The following is a 19,692-nucleotide window of genomic DNA, read 5'->3' as shown; positions in this document are numbered from 1 at the left end:
CATTTATGTCTTGTTATGTGCTAAACATGTAAAAATAAATTTATCAAAACCCCCCTTCCTTTTCTCTCCGTCTAAAACCTTCTAAAACTGCATTAACATAGCTTTATCTATTTAAATGTTTAGTGCCACTAGCTAACACCGGCTATCAGTACTTCACAGTTAGCTATTGTGGGTAGCTTGTAGAAACACACAGAGAGAAGTCTTGTTTGATTTTAGTTGGCTAAACAACTGTCAACATTTTCAAAGATGGGGTTGAGGTGGAGTTATTTCCGCCATTAAGACTCGGGAAAATAAAAAAATTATAGAAACAGGAGCTATCCGTAGACTGCTGGCTAGCTAGCTTTAACACACTGCTCCGTTAACTCCACCTCTCTTTGCCTCTTGTCACAACAGCTAGCACTTCTTTAACAAACTAGAGCCGAAATCAATCTTGTTATGTGCTAAATAAAGATGAATGTATCAAAACCCCAGCCTTTTCTCTCTGACTAAAACCCAACTTCACGACAGTAAGTTTATCTACTAAAAATGTTAGCGCAACTAGCTAACACCGGCTATCATATGGAACAGTACTTGACTGTTAGCTAGTGCGGGTAGCTTGTAGAAAGACACAGAGAGAAGTCTTGTTTGATTTTAGTTGGCTAAATAACTGTCAACATTTTCAAAGATGGGATTGAGGTGGAGTTATTTCCCCCGTTAAGACTCGGGAAAATAAGAAAATTATAGAAACAGGAGCTATCCGTAGACTGCCGGCTGGCTAGCTAGCTTTAACACACTGCTCCGTTAACTCCACCTCTCTTTACCTCTTGTAACAACAGCTAGCACTTCTTTAACAAACTAAAAGCCCAAATCAATTTTGTTATGTGCTAAATAAAGATAAATGTATCAAAACCCCAGCCTTTTATCTCTGTCTAAAACCCAACTTCACGACAGTAAGTTTATCTACTAAAAATGTTAGCGCAACTAGCTAACACCGGCTATCATATGGAACAGTACTTGACTGTTAGCTAGTGTGGGTAGCTAGTAGAAAGACGCAGAGAGAGAAGCGTGTTTCAATTTATTTTGGGTAAATAATTTTCAATCTGCAAAATAAATATAACTTTCAGGTACATTTAGTGAAGTAAGGAATACTAAGTCATAAAGTGGAAGTTTAACTTTTGTAGAGTGAAGGTACCTTTAACCTGTTATTAGAGGTTTTGGTCCAAAAGAAATATGATTGATAGTATTTAAGTTCATATCACATTAAAAAGGTATTTTCTACACTCAACTTTTTTATTATTATACAGACTATATAACCTTGTTGAGCCGAGCCATGACTTTACAGACCCAAAAATGTAACTGTCACCTTGCAAAATAAATAAATAAATGTCCTCTTTCAAATCGCTGCAGAAAGAGCCTGCTACTTTTTATAACAGAATGGGTAAAATGTTGGCGAGAGAAGGACAGCTGAAGGATACAAATCAGAGAGTTTCATAACTGCGCATTGGCTCCATTTTTTTTTGTATATTTCACAATATTTATCACAGCTGAATGTACATATTAGATTTGATCTTTAGACTGAAAAATTCAAGGAAAAACACACAATTCAAACAAAGATGAATGTAATAAACAGCAGGGAAGGCACAAAATGAAACTAGCTACTAAATGTAAAATGTATTAAAAGACAGATAACTCAAAACAGAGTATGACAGCATACGTCGGGATAAGACTGACGTGTTTTGTGCCCTTTGAAATGGTGACCAAGCACAGATCCTGTGATAAGAGGCCTGAGCAGCCGCTGCTGTCACTCCGGCTGGGAGTTTGTTTGGCGAAGGGGGGAGGGGATAACGGGGGTAAGAGCAACTGAGAAGGCTTTCCAAACAGGAGAGGATAAGACAACATATGGTGGGGGGCCTCCTGCTCGAATGTTATCACCTTGTGGAGCTTCAAGAGACCCCTTCTTTTCCCGTCTACCTCCTACCTAAGCTGGACAATAAAACCAAACAGGCTTCAGACTTCCAGCAGACACAGACTTCAGTTACAAGCGTCTGTCTGGAGAATTTGAGCTTTTCAGATAACAGAAACAGAAAAAACTTTGCTGGATCATGTTTTAGATGAATTTCCCCTAAATCCACACATACACACAATGAGTGATACTCTATAATCTGACCTGCTGAACTGACTCCAACACTGTGCCCGCAGCTCTGCCAGCCAGCCAGCAATCGAATCTGCCATGTGGATGGATATCTGAGAAGTGTGTTGGCATCTCTGGAGGGATTTGAAGAGGCCAAACTTAACCCACACTGTGCTAAACATACGAGTCTGTGGGTTGTAGCATGGATGGTCCGTTTAAAAGGCTTCGATTGGAGCATTGAAATCTATTAAATACTGAAGATGAGGTTCATGAATGGGACGCGAGTCTTTTTTTAGAGTTTAGGCAAGTTATGCATACCAAAACATGGTTTAAAATACTGAAAAATGCTCATTTTATAAGATATTCAGTCTGCTAACAAGGTAGACATTGAATAATTACGTTTTTATATGATGTTTTTGACAGACTTTTCACTCACCTCCAACTATTGATTAAACATAAGAATAATCTGCATATTTATCTGTCATTAAAAAGATTCTGATTGGTTAATTACGGCATTCCAAGGTCTGCTATTTCTCGATAACAGATCGTTGCTAGGAAGAACAGACTGTTGCTCGGAATGTGGCTCTAATCACACAATCCGGAGAACATTAAACAATTATCATTAAACAATTATCATTAAACAGAACAAAGTACGGGAAAAACTGCTAGGTTTGCTCATTTTTATGTGAGCAATAGCAGCTAGCTTAGCTCATTTTAATGTGAGTAATAACAGCTAGCTTAGCTCATTTTAATGTGAGTTATAACAGCTAGCCTAGCTTATTTTTATGTGAGTAATAACAACTAGCTTAGCTCATTTTTATGTGAGTAATAACAGCTAGCTTAGCTCATTTTAATGTGAGTGATAACAGCTAGCTTAGCTCATTTTAATGTGAGCAATAATAGCTAGCTTAGTTCATTTTAATGTGAGTAACATTAGCTTGGTTAGCTCATTTTGAGAAGGCTAGAGTTAACCGTTGCTATGGACGCAGCTCTCACTGTGAGTGTAATGGACTATTTCTGAAATGAAAACGGACATATAATTATTTTTAAATGAATAAAAGCATTTCTAAATCAATATTTTGTGTCAAATTGATTTCTTGAGTACATAGCTGTGTAATAAGGGGGGTAATGTACAGTGAGCAGGTTGTTACTGCGGAGGAAGCCCTTCAAGGTGAGACATGACTCCGACATATGACATGTTCTAGGACACAGAATTTCAACCATATTGCCACTTCTGTCAAATAATGGATGATGGGTTTAATGCTATCAAAGCAGAAAGTTTTGGTTTTATGTGATGAGTTTTGAGATCCTCCTTGCTAGTATTCTAAAGATTAATCTAATTTCCAAAGCTAACAACACCGAAATAACAATTTTGAAAGCAGTGTCCCTGTGACATCCAGAGAATAAATCTTGGACAGCTTTCAGAGCGACTATTTCTTTGGTAAAAGTAATTTCAATGTGAACTGAACATGGCAAGGTCTGTGGATAACCCAGAGTAACCGGGACATTGTGTTTCCAAACGACAAGTGCCTGCTGAATTTAATGCCGTGGGCACCACAGACAAAATTTCTTTCACCTCTATTGTGTTTGAGGTGGAGGCAGCGGAGACGCAGATATCTGAAAGTGTGACCAAATAAAAAACTATCTGCATAGATAGATGACAATGAGCCAGATCCAGATTACAGAGTAAAGGTGAAGTTTACATTCAAAAGGTCGAATTGCTTGCTTTCACACAAACGCACTCTTGACAGAGTTACAGTGTGGCATATTATGTTTTTTTGGCTTATCAGGGTTTCCCACGCAGACTGCTGGAAGGCTTTTCTCATCGAGCCGGCCTTCGCTAACCTCCACACGCACACAAGTAACGCAGCAGGGGGGGTGGTGAGGCAGATAATGAGGGAGAAAGACGGAGAGACCTCAGCCAGGCCTTTAGCCCACCCAGAACCAGACCTCATCCAAAACACTCTCCCCCACAACACACACACAGGCAGGAACAGCACGACCTTCGCCAACCACAACAATGGTTGCATACAGTGTGTTTAAAAATGCATCTTTTTATGTATGTTTCAGGGTGTGCAAGAGATGCTTTGCTTCAGAGGAAAAGAAACGTCATCCCTCGCCGCAAGCTCACAAACTCATCCCCGTATCCCATAAATATTTCTCCCGTCTGCAGCACACACAACCAGGAACCTGCCGCAAGTATTAAAACAAGACTTTTCCATCTTAAAATGAGGGGGAGAGACAGAGGAGAGAGAGGGGGGGGGAGGCAGGCATGAGAGAAAATAAGCAGAGGGAAATATTTGGCTTGGAGCAGCCCGAGCCTCATCAAGGTTAATTGGTCTGTTGAGAGGACACACTCATCTGGCTCATCAATCACCTGCTCCATTGTTTCCCAAAGTCTGTCTCTGTGCGCCCGGCTTCAGCACCAAAGCCCCTGTAATGACCGCTCCTGTCACAGAGACAATACCTCATCGTGTTGCAGTGTATAAATCTACCTGCTGTCAGGACGCCCCAACATCAGCGCTGATTAAAAAGGTCAGAAATCAGAACTTAGCCAAGCTGGTTGTGATTTTTTCAAAGCATGAAATATTTGACAAATAAACATCACACAGTCTGACCTTCTGGTGGTACTTGAGGGTTAGGAAGTGATGCCGAGTTTCAGGTGGAATTCAGTTCAGCGGGAAGTCATAACTCGGGTCTGTCTGGGTGGGCTGCATGTGTGAACGCAAACAGACGGGCCAAATTTTTTACCCCGACAGCCTCCTAGTCAAATGTCTGCAAGAAGTCCGGCTGAGCTTATATGCGTACGCAGCAGGTAACAGTCAGGAGGGCGGAGTGATGACGTTCATGTGACCGATGTGAAACCAGAAGAGCGACACAAAACAGGATGATTAAAAACACCCGAGGTGGAAGAAGAAGGATCATTTACAAGACGACAGAAGCTGGCTTTGAGGGATGACGTTGAAATTGTTCGCCAGTTGCGGCGACTACAGCGTACTTTTTACGTCGTGTCATTGCACCATTGGACCGCGTCATGCAGGGAATAACTCCCACTGTGACGGACATGTGTGAAAGAGCAATTTTTTTAATTTTATGCCTTTATAATTTTTTTAGAGAGAGGACAGCGGATAGCGATGGAAACAGGGGACGAGAGAGTGGGGACGAGACACCGCAAAGGGCCGAGGGTGGGAGTGGTGCCCAGGGCCGCCGCATCGAGGACCGTCGCCTCTGTACATGGGACATATGATTTGACCGCTGAGCTAAACCAGCGCCCCATTATAAGGCAACTCTGGAAAATTTCAGCAGACTGTCTTGAAATCGTCAGGAGCGTGTGTGTGAAAAGGGAAATAGAAAAGCGGGAAAAAATGAATTTACATTTGTGAAGCCACGACCATAAAAAAGACTTTTAGATAATCAGAATAATTGCAGATTCTGTCATTGTATCTTTAGAAACTATTCTAAGCTGTTTGTGGTTGATTTGAAGGATAGAAAATACTTTTCATGACACTTTCACTCTTTTCTCAAAAATGTTAGTTTTCTTTGTAAATACTGAGACGTTTCAGGCCTTTGCAAATCACTGAAAGGGGCACTGTAGCCCTGACCAAGAACCCCAACTTCTCACGTCACTCCCTTATCCGTCTATCCCCTCATTTCCCGTCACCTCTCTGATATGGATTCTTTACTGAAAGCATAAAATGCCCCAAAATATACATGTAATCTAAGGATATAATATATATCACAAAGACCTTTTTGTTATACGTCAGAGTTTGTATAGTGATGCCAGGTGCCTGGATCTGCACAAAGGTGAAACTCAGTTCAACTTAATCAAAGAGTAGAAATCAGAAGGTACCTCCATAATGAGAGGGACATTATATATAAGATTATACTTTCCAGCCTCCGGGCAAATGAATCTTAATGGTTGCCAGATGAACAACAGAGTATGAGATTGTGGAAAAAATTCATGCGCACAAAAGTATGAAACTTTGGGGGGGACTTTTCTGTAACCTATGTGCTTTTATTGTGAAGTATGGTGAGTTTTTTAACCTCCTAAGGCTATCAGAAATCATCCTGTTTGTCAAGGGGGTTTAAAACGTAACCCCAAAGCCCGTCCCTGGTTTGAACGATTTTAGGGTATTTTGTTTCATAAAACAATTTCGTGCTGGTTTTCTCATTAAGGCATTAAAATACCTCCCCAAAAACTTGTTATTCTGCTTTTCAGGCAAAAATGGTGAAATAAATATGTTTCATGAATCAAAGAAAAGTGTTTTGACTTGTGCGGACAAAAAAGTATTTGGATGAATGAAAGTCACCTTGAGCTTTGGAAAGTTGTAATAGGATGTTTTTTTTTAATTTGTCTACAGTGTAATAACAAAATAACTGAAAGATTAATCTTGAAGTGAAATACTTGTTTGTGCAGCCCTAAATCATTTATAAGTATTTAAACGAACTCTCGATTTGAAGTTGTGACAAAAACGAGTCAATGTCAAAGGCACGTTATTAACCTTTCAAAATAAAAGTGTCACAGAGGAAGACTTCCACATGACCCTCAACCCCCTTAATTCTTTCAGCTCATTACCAAAACAAACTGCCGCTGTAAGAGCCTTGTGCTAATAGTTGCCTAACCTCTAACCATGAGCAACACTTGACTTGACATTTCATGCTAGCTGCACATGAATGGACCGATTGTTCTGCATGATTTCCAGGATTTGGCTGCCTGCCTCGCCTCCGTCGTCTACGCTACTACTACGTCCGTTTGTCTCGTGACCTTACAGGTTCAAATCCTTCCACCAACAGACAACACGCTGCCTCGGAGGCTGCTCAGACTGTGTTGTTGTGAGTGGACTCTTCATGTCCCCCCCCCTCTGTCTGTGACTCCCAGAGAGGCATTCAGCTCCAGTGTTAGCCGAAGAGGGAGCTGGCTGCTTTTTACTGCTGCATTTATCCTTTCTTATGTCTTTGAAATCCTCTGCTCCCCATCCTCCTCCTCCTCCTGCACTGCTCCATCCATCCATCCATGCTGCTTCACTTCTTCTTCTTCTTCTTCTCTCCCCTAACAGGCTGTGATCCGGAGGGGGGGAGGGTTGGGGGGGCTGGAAATAACCTTCACATGGCCAGCTTTACCCAGCTATCTCTCACACACAGACCGCTGCTTCTGCTGCTGCTGCTGCTGCGCCGACTCATGCACACACACATATTTAACACACACATACAGAGATGCATGCCAGGGAATGACGGACAGCGCCACTCACCACTCCATGGACCAGGAACTCAAACAGTTTGCTCTTGGTGGCTTTCCTGGCTCCCCCCGCCGTCTCCTCCGTAGCCATTTGCTCGGTCCCCTCCGTTCACCCTCTGCTACGTCTCCCCTCTCTCCTTCTTTTGTCTTTCCCTCTCCCTTCAACCCAGCCTCCTGTTCCCCTCCCCTGCTCCACTTTCCTTCTCTTTGTGCTCTCCTTTTCAGCACTGCCTGTCCCTGACTCTCCTTCTCTCTCTCTCTCTCTCTCTTCCCTCCCTCTCTGACTCTATTTTGAATGTGCAGCAGCAGCCCCGCCGAGTCTCTCACTGTGTCTAGCTCACTTTTTTAGTTGAGCTGCCTTTCAGGAGCCCGGCACGTCGCTTGGAGGTTGGAGGGGGGGCGGGGGGGCTGTGCGGGGGTCTGTCAGGGGGGTTTCAGCCAGCCCACCCTGCCGCTCCCCCGCACAGCTGTTGCATTCCATTGGTAGATAAGGGCATGCGGCGCGCCGATGTGAGGCTGCCGTTTGGTCTGAACGGGGGCTGGGGAGGCTACAGTCAGTTAGCCGTTCCCTCTGCTGCTGCAGCTCCCCCCCCACCCCTCCCCACATCCCCTGGTGACCAACACAGAGGCCACGGCCAGCACACACTCATCTCATTCTCAAAAAAAAGAAAACGTCCTCTTAAAGGGGCCACGCGTAGCATTAACACATGTGCACACTCAAAAACTGAAGTCATGACGTTGTGGTGATGATTAGAAGAAGGAGGGTGACTTTAGTCTCAATTGAAAGCCCCTCAAGTGAAAGGAATAATATCAACTGTGAATGTTTCTCACAACAGGCAAGCTAACGTGCTCTAAAGCCACTTCACAAAGCCAGAAGGCCACGTCAAGAGCACCTTCACTTCCTGTGTTTCTGCACTGGCCTTTGTCAGAGAGCATTCATAGGTTAGGAGTGTTTCCTCCGCTCGCCTCATTAGCTTTACCTTTCACCCACTAGCCGGCCCAGAGGCTAAACTCAAGCTTTGGTGACTATAAAGGCAAACAAGCAGTCTGGACGGCACAGCAAGGTGACTGTGTTACTTGACACGTGTAATTAAGGAACCGTTGGAGTTTCTTGCAGGCAGATTTCTTCCCAAAATGCAGATACAGAAGGATGTCCGGAAGACTTTGGAAGCGCACCAGAAGCGTAGTTTTTAAAGCCGTGATGAGGTCGTTACTCTCGCTGAAACCACGCCACATTGAAGATTATGACTCTTTCATGTCTTCCTCTCTTTCTCCACCTCCCTCCATCCACCCGTCAGATCAGGGCAGTGAAATATTCATGAGGTTATTTGAATGACAAAGAAGGCGAAGTGGGGCAGATTCAAAGGAGGCATGGCTTGTGACACATCACGGGGAAATTGTCACCGTTATTGTCTCCTCTTCCTCTGTCCTGTGTGAAAGCGTCAGAAAAGTGTCAAACCAGGTGTCGGAGATGAAAGGAAACGGCCGTGAGTGGTGTAAAACTTTGACGCAAAGCCGAGTAAAATCTGTCCTTTAATTATCACATCACTCGGAGAAGCTTGGGCACTAAAAACAGCGAGAGGATCTTTCTTTGTGCGTCAGATTTGATCGAAACTGACAGGAGAGCTGTTATTGTGTGGACAGCTGGTTAGCGGGACTGTGACCTCGGGGCCAGAGGTCATGACCTTCCGGGGGATGCGCCATCCCTCAAAGACGTCTGAAAGGACCCAACAGTAATATTAACCATTTCTTGAGACATCAAAGCACCACTTCTGATTTTAAATAAAGTTAGATTGACACGTAAAGGAGCAGAAAGAGAAGCAGTTCAGGATTGAATGACCTTCATGCTCCTGATTATAGGAATCGACTTATTGATAGGCAAAGTCTGGCCCTCCTATGTGTGTTCCACAGCTTTAGTTTGCTTGGTGGCGCCACCTGCTGTTGGAAACAGCGTACTGCTGCTGTCATGAATCCAGCCTTTGAGGAGCACAAGGGACCCGAGGCTCCTCTGCAAAATGTCTCACTGCTGCCTCAACAAATCTGAATCCTCCCTGCAGTCAAACACTGAGACACCGAGTCCACATTGACGCTATACATTAAATTAACCTCGCATTATATAACATATGACGCAGGCTGTAAATATATTAAACACAAACTCACGAGGTGTGCGTCTAATTTCCTGCAAGGTTAAAAGCGCAACCAAGTAAGTTTACACATGTAGATCCTGCGATCACACACTGTTTCTTCAGTAGCTGCACGTGGGTTCAACGATAACAAAGAGCTCCAGCAGCTCTGGCGCTGCAAAGGGGAGCCGTGAGCGCAGGAGTACCCCCTGCAGGACCCCCACCGTCTCCCTCACCAAAGCCAGTCAGTCTCACCAAATGGTAATGTCCCAATGTGCAGCAGACAGGGGGGTAGTGGGGGGCTAACAGGGGGTAAGGGAGCAGCAGTAGTATTATTGATGACCTACAGGGGGAGCAAACAGCCAGGCAGGGTGAGGGGGGTGGGGGGGCTGTTTGAATGGGAGGGAGGGGTCCACTTTCAGGGCTCGGGCTGCACCAATGAATAAAAAGCATCATAAAGTGTAAAAGCTTCAAACACTGAGGCATTTCTTACGGGAACCAATCTCTAATGGAAGCTCAATCAATTTCATTTTTTAAGCATCTTTTTATGGGTTTTTAAATTATTCAGTTCCGTATGTGGCCACAAGGGGGAGACAAAGGGCTCACACACAGAGTCACGCTTCATGAACAGCATCAATATTTTACAGTGTAGGGCAGCTTATGGTGTTGGGTCCTAACCAGTATGAAAAAGTGGATACCATCAACAAGTCAAGACTCAGTAAGAGCTCAGGCAGAGTGTCAGGGACTATAAATGTGTAATAACCTAATCAACTGTACATGTGAGTTATACAAAGATCCACTGTGCATGAGATGTATGTTTATTATATGATTATCACTACATTAAAGATCAATCCACATTCTCTGTAAATACTACAAGCATCTACCTCTTGTACATAACAACCTGATTCATTCACTCTTTATTGCACCATTGTTTAATAGTAGTTTAAGTTTTTAGTGTCTGTGTTACCTTGTCTAACCCGTCCCTAAACGTAGTGTTCGTGTCTGTACATTGAGAGTTAAGAAAAACCAGAGTCAAATTCTTTGTGTGAATAAAACTGACTCTGAAATGTGTGAAGAATTTCTGCAACTACAGCAGCTATTTTAAAAACAAACAGCAGATTGTTTTTATGATTTATCGACTGATTCGAGGTGACATCTTCAACGTGACATCTTGTTCAACTTGTTTTTTCCAACCAATAGCCAAAATCGGAAAAGATATTTAGTTTACTTTGATATAAAACAGACAAATACTTCCAAACAATGTGCTGAAACTATTTCATGTTTGGACAAAAAAAGTGTTATGAATGATTTAATTGCTACATAGTTTGCTGTCACGAGTGCCTTTTCTATATTTTTAAGCCCCTGAAATTGTCTTTGGTCACATTTGGTCGTATTTTTACTAAACAAGCAAATTTGTAGTAAAACAAAACATGTTAAATATCTCATAATAAGAGAACACCAAGACGATCTGCTGCATCAGGACAGTCTGAATGTGGTTTCATCCGATTTTACCGTCTTTAGATTTTGCTAATCTCTGAAGAATATATGACCTCATATATCGTGCACCGTGTGTGCTCTTTGTTGCCTGTCTCTTTGCTGCTGTTAACACCGGAAATTTCCCCATTGTGGGATCAATAAAGGTTTTCTATTTCTTATATTCTTCCAACTGAACAACTTAAAACAAGTCAGATAAGTGAGGACAATGCCTGATGTCTGACAGCATCCCACCAGTGAGAATTATGACAATAGTATTCAAGGGTCTTTTAGTGGTTTCAAGGCAAAAGAAAGGTAAAGGCAAAGCAGGTAAAATCACAGGTAGACCTAAAAGCATGTGCTGCATTAGATTCAGATTCAAATATCTCAGAGTGGTTGAACAATCAGAGACAATTACACATTATGTACTTCAGCAGGAAACACGAGAAATCAATACAAAGAGAGTTCTGGCCTCTTTTTCTGCAGACTCTCAACGATTACCCGAGGAGAGGCAGGAAGAAGAGAGGAAGAGAGTGCACCAAGACTGAAAATTTATACCTCTGCTGATGTCTAACGTGCAGCTCCCAGTGGTAACATTTACATACCAGAGACCAGGAACCTGCCCGCGTCGACATTATTGTCACAGACAGATGGGGTGCACGAGGGGGGAATACGGACTGTACTGAGGGCAAGTCGGACTCCCTCCCACTGCTGGGCCCCTCTCTTTTTTCTCCTTCTGTTTAAGAGCTGCACACAAAACCCAGCTCAAGCTGCTTTAAAGCTTCTCAATGGCCATCGCCCGCCATCAAAGGGATCGCACAAAAGCACGCAGACCTGCACCTTCGCTGAGGGGGGATTAAGGAGTGGAGAAGTACATTGCAGGGGCTGATTTGTTGCAGCCAGGCATGTGTAATGAAGAGGAAACTTTGGAGGGAGAGAGAAGTGTCCCATGGCGGCTGGGAATAAAAGGGCATCTGGTGATATTTTTGATCAAAGAGTATCGGCACAATAAAGTGCGAGGAAAGAGGAGAATAAAGTCGCACAAAGCGTCAGCGCTACGTTAAAAACCTAACCAAGGAAGCTGCACATAAGGAGTGAAGGCTCGACTTTGAATTTCAGAGTTTGTGTGGGACAAAGCATCTTTATCCGGGCAGCGTTTATGGTTCAGCTCCTCGACCGCCCCTGAAAAAAGGAGGCTTTGTGCGCGCAGATGGAAAGACGGAGAAACAGCACCGAGCTTAGTTTCCCCCCGCGAGCGAAGAGCAACACACCGGAACAAGGCCCGGAGCGTTTACCTGCTTCGGGGCATTTCCTGTTTGCTGTAGCCATGACGACGGCATAATCTGCCTTGCGTCCAAAGCTAACAGCCAATCGGGGCGAAGGCGACTGCAGGGGCTTCGGGGAAAGTGGAGCAGCATCTGGTGAGCTGAGCGAGGAGCGAGTCCAGAACTGAAACGAAATGCCAGTTTTTTAAAGGAAAAGGCCTCAGTTTGATGTTAGTCAGCACCGAGGGCGCCAGGGTCAACTCTGACACTAATCTACAGTGAAAAAAAGTCACTCTCCATGAACAAAACCCGACCCAGCTATCATATAAAATTCCATGAAAAATAAAACTGACAAAATAATACCTCCACTAAAACTCCCTGCTTCTCTCTCTCTCTCTCTCGCTTTCCTTCCCAAGAGAAGCATTAGCCCTGATCTTTCAGCAGCACTCTGCCCATGCAGGACGGGAGCGAGAGCCGACAGAACGAGGGCAGGATTGGTATGTGCAGGGCCGCATGAGGAGACTCCAAATCCAAGAGGAGAAAATCAAGACAGGAGAGGGAAGAGAGGAGGAGGAGGAGGAGAGGTGAGAGCCTGAAAATCAACAGCCACCTTGTCTGCATTTCCAATCAGCCGAGGAATGAATTAAATGTTTCTACGTCGAAAAGCAGACCAACAACACCATTCAATTAGCATTTAGAGATATAGAAGTACACACCGTGTTTTATCCCCACATTGTGCCGCATGTGAGTCACTAAGGAAAGAATAAACACTGAATGTTGTTTAGCGTCACTTTCAGCTCTTCTGAAGTTATTTCCATAATCCCCAGACTGTTCTCCTCACACAGGTAGCTGTAATGTCCCCGTGTTGTTGCTCTATTTGTATAGAACATATGTGGAAAAGTAGCATCAAAGTAGTGTAATAAAAATTTTGTTTACACTGCAAACACTCTGGCCAACATTTAGTACTAGTGAACAGAGCTGCAAGTTAGGAACAAAGTTTTATGTGTGTGCGATGATGCAGTTTTCTTTAATCCAAATGGTTCAAAAAGTGTTTGAGGACTTTTGAAATATCTCTTTTATGACAGAGAATAAGCAACGTCACTGGAGTGTAATGGTGATACACACATAAGCAACAACAACATATATCTCTGCTCATTTCCAACAAGATGAAACCTGAGCAAGGCAGCCATTTTGGCTCATCCCAGTCCCTGAGCAAAATTCTACAAAACCCAGTTTCTTTATACAACAGCAATTAATCAATCAGCCGAAAAATAATTATCTTAAAGGAGTAGTTCGCCCCTGGAAAAAGCCACTGTCAGTCAAAGCTGGTGTTCTCTATAATCAATAGAAGCAATAATATTTGAAATTGGCGCCATAGCTGTGGAGAAAGTTGTACAAACAGCTCGAGGTTTCGCCCATTCTACATTCCTACAACACCCAGAGTGCATTGCGCCCCTCCCTCTGAAAGGAACGGCCCAGCGAGAGACGCTGGAGTGAAATACTACCGTTTCACTGCAGGCGATGGCTCAGAGCGGTACAGAATCAGAAATACGTCGAGAATATACCGGTGGATCGTCTAGTAAATCTTCAGGTCTGCAGTCTACATTTCAAACCTGACGATTGTGAACGAGACATGACATCGGAGGCGGGCGTCCTAGATTGAGGAAGTGTAGTTTAGCGAGCTCAACCCCAATGACATGTTTTACGTAGTCTGGTGGAGGTTTTCCAGGGCCGATTGGAGACGCAGATAGCGTCCTCCAAAGACATAGAGCAAAATTGCATTTTTTCCGACCATGATGGCATTAGCTCCCCATAACAGCGTGATAGGACTGAGGTTGAAAACCGGCGAACTGGCCCTTTAAAGCTCCTGTGAGGAACTTTCAGTTTGTGTTGATTTTGGCGTCTCCTTTGGACAAAGCCGTACCTCTTATCTCTTATCTCTCTCAACATGCAGTTAATCGCCTTGTCTGACACCTACCCCCCCAGTCAGCAGCTTCAGACATTAAAAACAACTATACAGAAATAATCAATCTTGTCACTGACGGTCTGGTTTGATATTGTAATTAAGTGCTGTTTGCAGCCCTAAACATAATGCGTGTGTTTCAGGAAAAAACAATGCAAGAAATATTCTTTAAAGCCTGATCTAGATTAGAAAACATTTGGTTATTATCTTTATGGATGATTTAAGCCTTTGCAACCGAAAGGGAAGCAATGTGCAATCTGTGACATTGCTGCGTTTACATGCTCGCCCTCTCCTGCAGAGTTTGCTGCAGTATTGAGCGCTAACATCTAAATGGGTCAACCAGCCGCTCGGTGAACTGTAGCACCATTAGGACCCAGACAGTTTGTCTCTGAGTGGAGCGCGCAATCTCATTAGACAGCGAAGTCTACATTATGAATGAGAGTAATATGCAACTGTAAGAAGAAGTGCTCCAGGTTAGATAACAGTGATTAAAAAACGGTTATAATCTGTTGGTGGGCAGGACGGGGAACGTGTTAATTAGGTTACAACGAGCCCGACTTCAAACCATAAAAATCTGTAATCTCAGTGTGGAAATGACACAGTGGAGGCTCAGAGGGCTGCTACAGGGGTATTTATAGGTTGAAAATTGTATAAAATTAATCCTCAGTATGTGGCTATAAGTAGACTGTATGGCTCTGTATACGGAGGAGCTGCACGTCGATATACAGCACAGTGCGTATGTTGCATTGTGTGTATTGAGTGAAATGCTGCATTGAAATACTGCAGTAGTATAGATGCTTGAATCCTTTATTGTAGGGAATTACAATAACATTTAATAGTGCTGCAACTAATAAATATTTTAGTATTGATAAATAATAAATATTATATATTATGGGGCTGCACAGTGGTGCAGCCTCCCCGAGCATGCAGGGGGTTCTCTCCGGTTACTCCGGCATCCTCACACACTCCAAAGACATGCTTATTAGGTTCATTGGTGACTCTAATACCCCTTTCCCACCTAAATTTAAGTTAAAGTTTTTCAGACCTGGGAAGACCCACTTCTAAATGCCGATTGTCTCTTTTCCCATTGCCAGTGAAGTATACTCCTGTCGGTCTCTTTTCTGCTGCATCACGTCTGACGTCACAAACGCACCCAAAACAGGGTTAGTAAACAGTGAAGATGTTACGGTGGTTAGGTCTTTATTGTATCTATTATTCATGCAGTCTGTGTATCAAACTCTGTGCCAAAAAATTCGGAACGATGTTCGAGCGCTGCTCGGACGAAGACGTGCAGAATTTGTACCTGAGATGACAAGGAGTCGCAGAAGTTACAGACAAAGCATAGCACCGCGCTGGAGGGGGGGCGGAGCGTGTTGACCCGGGGTTTGTGTTCCCATCATTGCCAATCGGAGCCGAGGTGATCATTACCCGGGTCTACTGTGGGCCAGGTCTGAATGCCGATTGTAACCTTTCCCATCAAGCAAAAAAGCCGTCTGTTAGCGAGCGTTAGCGGGTTTTTTGACCAGTGTGAAAGCAGCTTATGTGTCGGCCCTGTAATTGCCTGGCAATCAGTCCAAGGTGTACCCCGCCTCTCGCCCAATGACAGCTGGGATTGGCTCCAGCCCCCCGCGAACCCCTAACAGGATAAGCAGTATAGATAATGGATGAATATATTATGGTTTGGTACCATAAAAAGAGCTTTAAAAAGGCTTCAGTTTGTTTGTTGTGTCCGTCGACACGTCTGTCCAAAAGTCAAACATATTTAAGATTAGGGATAGACGATTATCGGCCGGGCCGATATTCGGCATTTTGACGCACATTGGCATCGGCCTTTTTTATTTTTAATCCGACGGCCGATAAGAGATCAATTTAAAACTGGGTTATTTTGGCTCTGATACATATGCTTAAAGGCATTTTAACAAAGTTAAGTGTTGGAGTTTGTATTATTCAAAATTTTTACACCAATATTTTCACTTTTACTGCAAATGAATATCGGCTTCAAATATCGGTTATCAGCCTCCTTGACTACTAATAATCGGTATCGGCCCTGAAAAAACCATATCGGTCTATCTCTATTTAAGATATCATGTAATATAAAGAAAAGCAGCCTGAATTATTGAAATTAGCCGTAATAGAAATGACTGCTGTCGATCCATTATTCATGTAAACAGCACTTATTCAAACTCTTAAATTGAAAGTGAAATTAAGAGTTTTCATAAGTTTTCCAGTCAGCTCATTTGTTTCCGCCATCAAGCCAGCACATTCCTCACCAGCCAAAAAAAGGAAGTGCTCCATTGTCCATTTATCCCTGAAAATAACACGAAACACAAAGCCAGCGAGCGTTTAATTGGGCGCCCTGATATCGAGGAAACAAGGCCAAATGTGTTCGTCTTCCAGCCTGCCAAATTAATCTCACTTCTGGAGGCAGGAAAAATGAAGTTTAACAGAAACTTCACTCGCTGAAACATTGATTGACCCCGATGAGTCACCAAACTAGATTTCAAACAGAGTGACCAGAGTGTGTGTGAGAGAGTGAGCGAGAGAGAGAGGACGGGGGGTTCCTGTGCAGCTTTCCTTAAAAAGTCAGGTCAAGCATTCAGCAGACTGTAAAAGGAGCTGATCCTCTGATCCTCTATCAGACCTCAGGAGCTGCGACGGCACCTTGCATACTAATGGGACGGTTCTCCTTTCTTTAATACTGAAGGGAATATCTGTGCCAGCGGCTGGGTCAGGGAAGACTCTGCTTTAAAAATTTGCTCTTTTCGTGCTGTTTTAATACAAACAGCGTGCATGTATTGCCAAGAAGATCAGCCACTTCTACAGCAACCCAGAGTTGAGCATCTCAGTAATTGTACTACAAAAAAATTAAAGGAAATCACAAAACAACTTGAGTGCTCGAACACTCCCTATAAAGCAAAGGAGCATTGAACAGAGAGAGAGAAGCAGGTGATAAAGGACATTCCTGCACTACTGCATGGAAGTTTAATGTATATGCTCTCTGGAAAAAGTCTGCACTCAGGAAAAATGAATGTAATGGCTTCTGAGGGACTTAATCTATGGAAAACTCACAGACAGGCAACAATTTTCTGAATTAAGTGCGGTTATGTAATATTCTTGTCGTCTAATTCTACTCATATGCCTCTGTCTCTGTTTTTTTTTTATGTAGAGCATCAAACTAAAGTGCATTTGACGCTGCTCTTTGAAATTAGCAAGCAGCTGAGTCACCAAGGCCTCCGTAACTCAACAGTTCTGTACATGAAACAGGAGCAGGAAAAGTAGGCTACAGAGAGAGACTGAAACCCACGAGAGCCTTTAAAATGTGGGATGAATTCAGAGTCAAAACATTTACAGTTAATATACGCGGGTAAAGGCCTCATAAAAAGAACACATGTTGTCTGAAAGTTCTCTGCAATCTTAAGCTCCTCTTAGCTCTCAGTTTTACCTGTACGCATCCACATTTGGAAAATACGATGTTTGCAGACTTGCCCAGAGTTAGTTGAGAAGATTGATACACAATATCAATATCATATATATACACACATTTGTTTAATTCCCACGGAAAGTAAACACAACACCTAGTTGGTTTTATGTGGGCTACTTTTGGTCACTGTGCCCGACTACTACTGGTTTGTGCTCCTGTTTTGTGTCTTTACATTAAGCTAGCTCAGCTTACTGGATGCTAGCTGTAGCCGAGTAGTTAGTGCAGAGACACTTGTATCATGGCTGGCATTTTTTAACTGTTCAAAGAGGCTTACTGCCAATACAAACTGAATGAATTGTCTGTAATTCATGTAAAGTATAACATTCCCTATCTTGCCAAGAGTTGGACAAAAGGATGGCAAGCACGCCTGCATGCTATAAAGCTGTAGCTAGCAGCTGGTTAGCTTAAATTATCGTAAATACCACACCAAAAAGGTAGCTTGGCTCTGTCCAAAAGAACAAAATCCAATTATGTTATTCAATTAACATTTTATATCTTGTCTGTTTGAGCCGTTTAAAATCTTCAGTATAAAAAGATGATTTTTGCTTTTATGGGGCTTTTGTGCTGCATTACATCAAGCTAGCTGTTTCCTCCTCCTTAGCTAACCTGCAACAAACTATAGCTTTATAGTAAGCATACAGGCATAAGAGAGGTAGCATGTCTGGTTTATTCAACTGATTATAGAGCATTGCTACCTGTATAAAATGTCCATTTAACTCTGAAATTGTTATACCTTTTGATAAATACACTTGATGAGATTAGTCTTCACACTTAATATGAAGCTAAGGTTAGCAGCAGGTTAGCTTAACTTAAAGCTCCTGTGAGGAGTTTTTCGCTGGTTATGAAACAGACTGAAATTAATTCTGATTCTGATTGATGATTGATAAGAAACGGCTAACGGTTAGCTATTCCGTGTTTCCAGTCATTTAGGGAACCAAGGCTAGCTAGCTGCTGGTGAAGCTTTGGTTTATGTTCAGTTGAAAGTGGCATTAATCTTCCCATCTAATACACAGCGAAAACAATGCTTAATCCCCACAATACAGATCTATTCCTTCAGTTCGGAGTGTAGTGGCTTCTCTTTGTGGACTTTAAGGCTTTAAAAAAACTCAACAAGAGGTGAATATATTGCAAGCTACAGCAGGAATATAAAAATGAGCTTTTCCCCTGGATCAGCAAAGTAGATCTGGCTCCAACTGTACACCCCAAATTCCTCTCCTGCTGCTGTGTGCACCCACAGCCTGCCTGCACATCGTCACAGTGAAACTGAAACTTTTTCCTGCTGCAGGATCCAAAACACAGTTGCAGACTTATGGGGGCACTAACAGCCCTACGTGAGGCACTGTTGTGTGTGCCCTAAATCAAAGAGGGGTATGTAGGGAAGGAGGAGGGGGGGGATGTATTAAAGGCATGCGTAGAGAGGGTATGAGGATGGTCCGCATGCTCTCTCGGCAGGGCTTCACCGTGCATCCCCACCTTGTGTTGCTCCTGAAGTGTCTGTTTCCCACACGAGTCAAGGTTAACAAGCCGCGCTGGTGTCTGCGTCGGCTGGAAAACGGGGAGGGGTGGGAGGTGGAGGTGGAGGGGTGAGGTGCTGCAACTATACAGTGTGCTGTGTGATGATGCAGACAGACTGAGAGAGAGAGAGAGAGAGAGAGAGGGAGAGAGAGAGAGAGAGAGAGAGAGAGGGAGCTACTGTAGCCTACAGTCCCCTTAAATATTCCCAACCACATCCCACTCCCCTGCTCTATATCATCTAATGCATTGTGCACCATGCGACTGTACACATCGGAATAAGCCTAAATACACAATGAGGTGAAAATTAATCCTGGTAGCTTTTTTTTTTTTTTTTTTACATGCACAATAAATTACAGCTAGACAAGAAAAAAAACTCTAGTGCGCACTAATCCGGCTGGCAACGCGCCTACAGGATAAAGAAAATATATAAAGAATAGTTTTAATGGTGGATGCGGATCCTGAGCAGCACAGTCAGCAAGGCAATAAAACAACGTGCTAATGTATCACAAGGTAGCATAAGCATCCA

General features: G+C 43.3%; 1 protein-coding gene across 5 annotated transcripts in view; it reads right to left on the bottom strand.

The window, feature by feature from the left end:
• The window catches only part of smarcd3b (SWI/SNF related BAF chromatin remodeling complex subunit D3b), a 42,494-nt gene that overhangs the window by 22,644 nt on the left and 158 nt on the right, over positions 1 to 19,692 (bottom strand). For 4 of the 5 annotated variants that reach the window (XM_069667573.1, XM_069667574.1, XM_069667577.1 and 1 more), the window contains exon 1: positions 7,360 to 7,663. The exons of the other annotated variant lie outside the window; for it this stretch is intronic. In XM_069667573.1, coding sequence (XP_069523674.1) covers positions 7,360 to 7,437 — 78 coding nt within the window. In that variant the 5' untranslated portion in view covers positions 7,438 to 7,663. Of the gene's footprint in view, positions 1 to 7,359; positions 7,664 to 19,692 lie in introns of those variants that run through there. 5 annotated transcript variants of the gene reach the window in all.

This window comes from Semicossyphus pulcher, unplaced genomic scaffold (genome assembly GCF_022749685.1).
Source record: "Semicossyphus pulcher isolate SPU_LCO1_2020_fin unplaced genomic scaffold, fSemPul1.0.p SCAF_18, whole genome shotgun sequence".
Taxonomy (NCBI): domain Eukaryota; kingdom Metazoa; phylum Chordata; class Actinopteri; order Labriformes; family Labridae; genus Semicossyphus; species Semicossyphus pulcher.
Note: the sequence above shows the minus strand (reverse complement) of the source record. Positions and strands in the feature narration are given on the sequence as shown.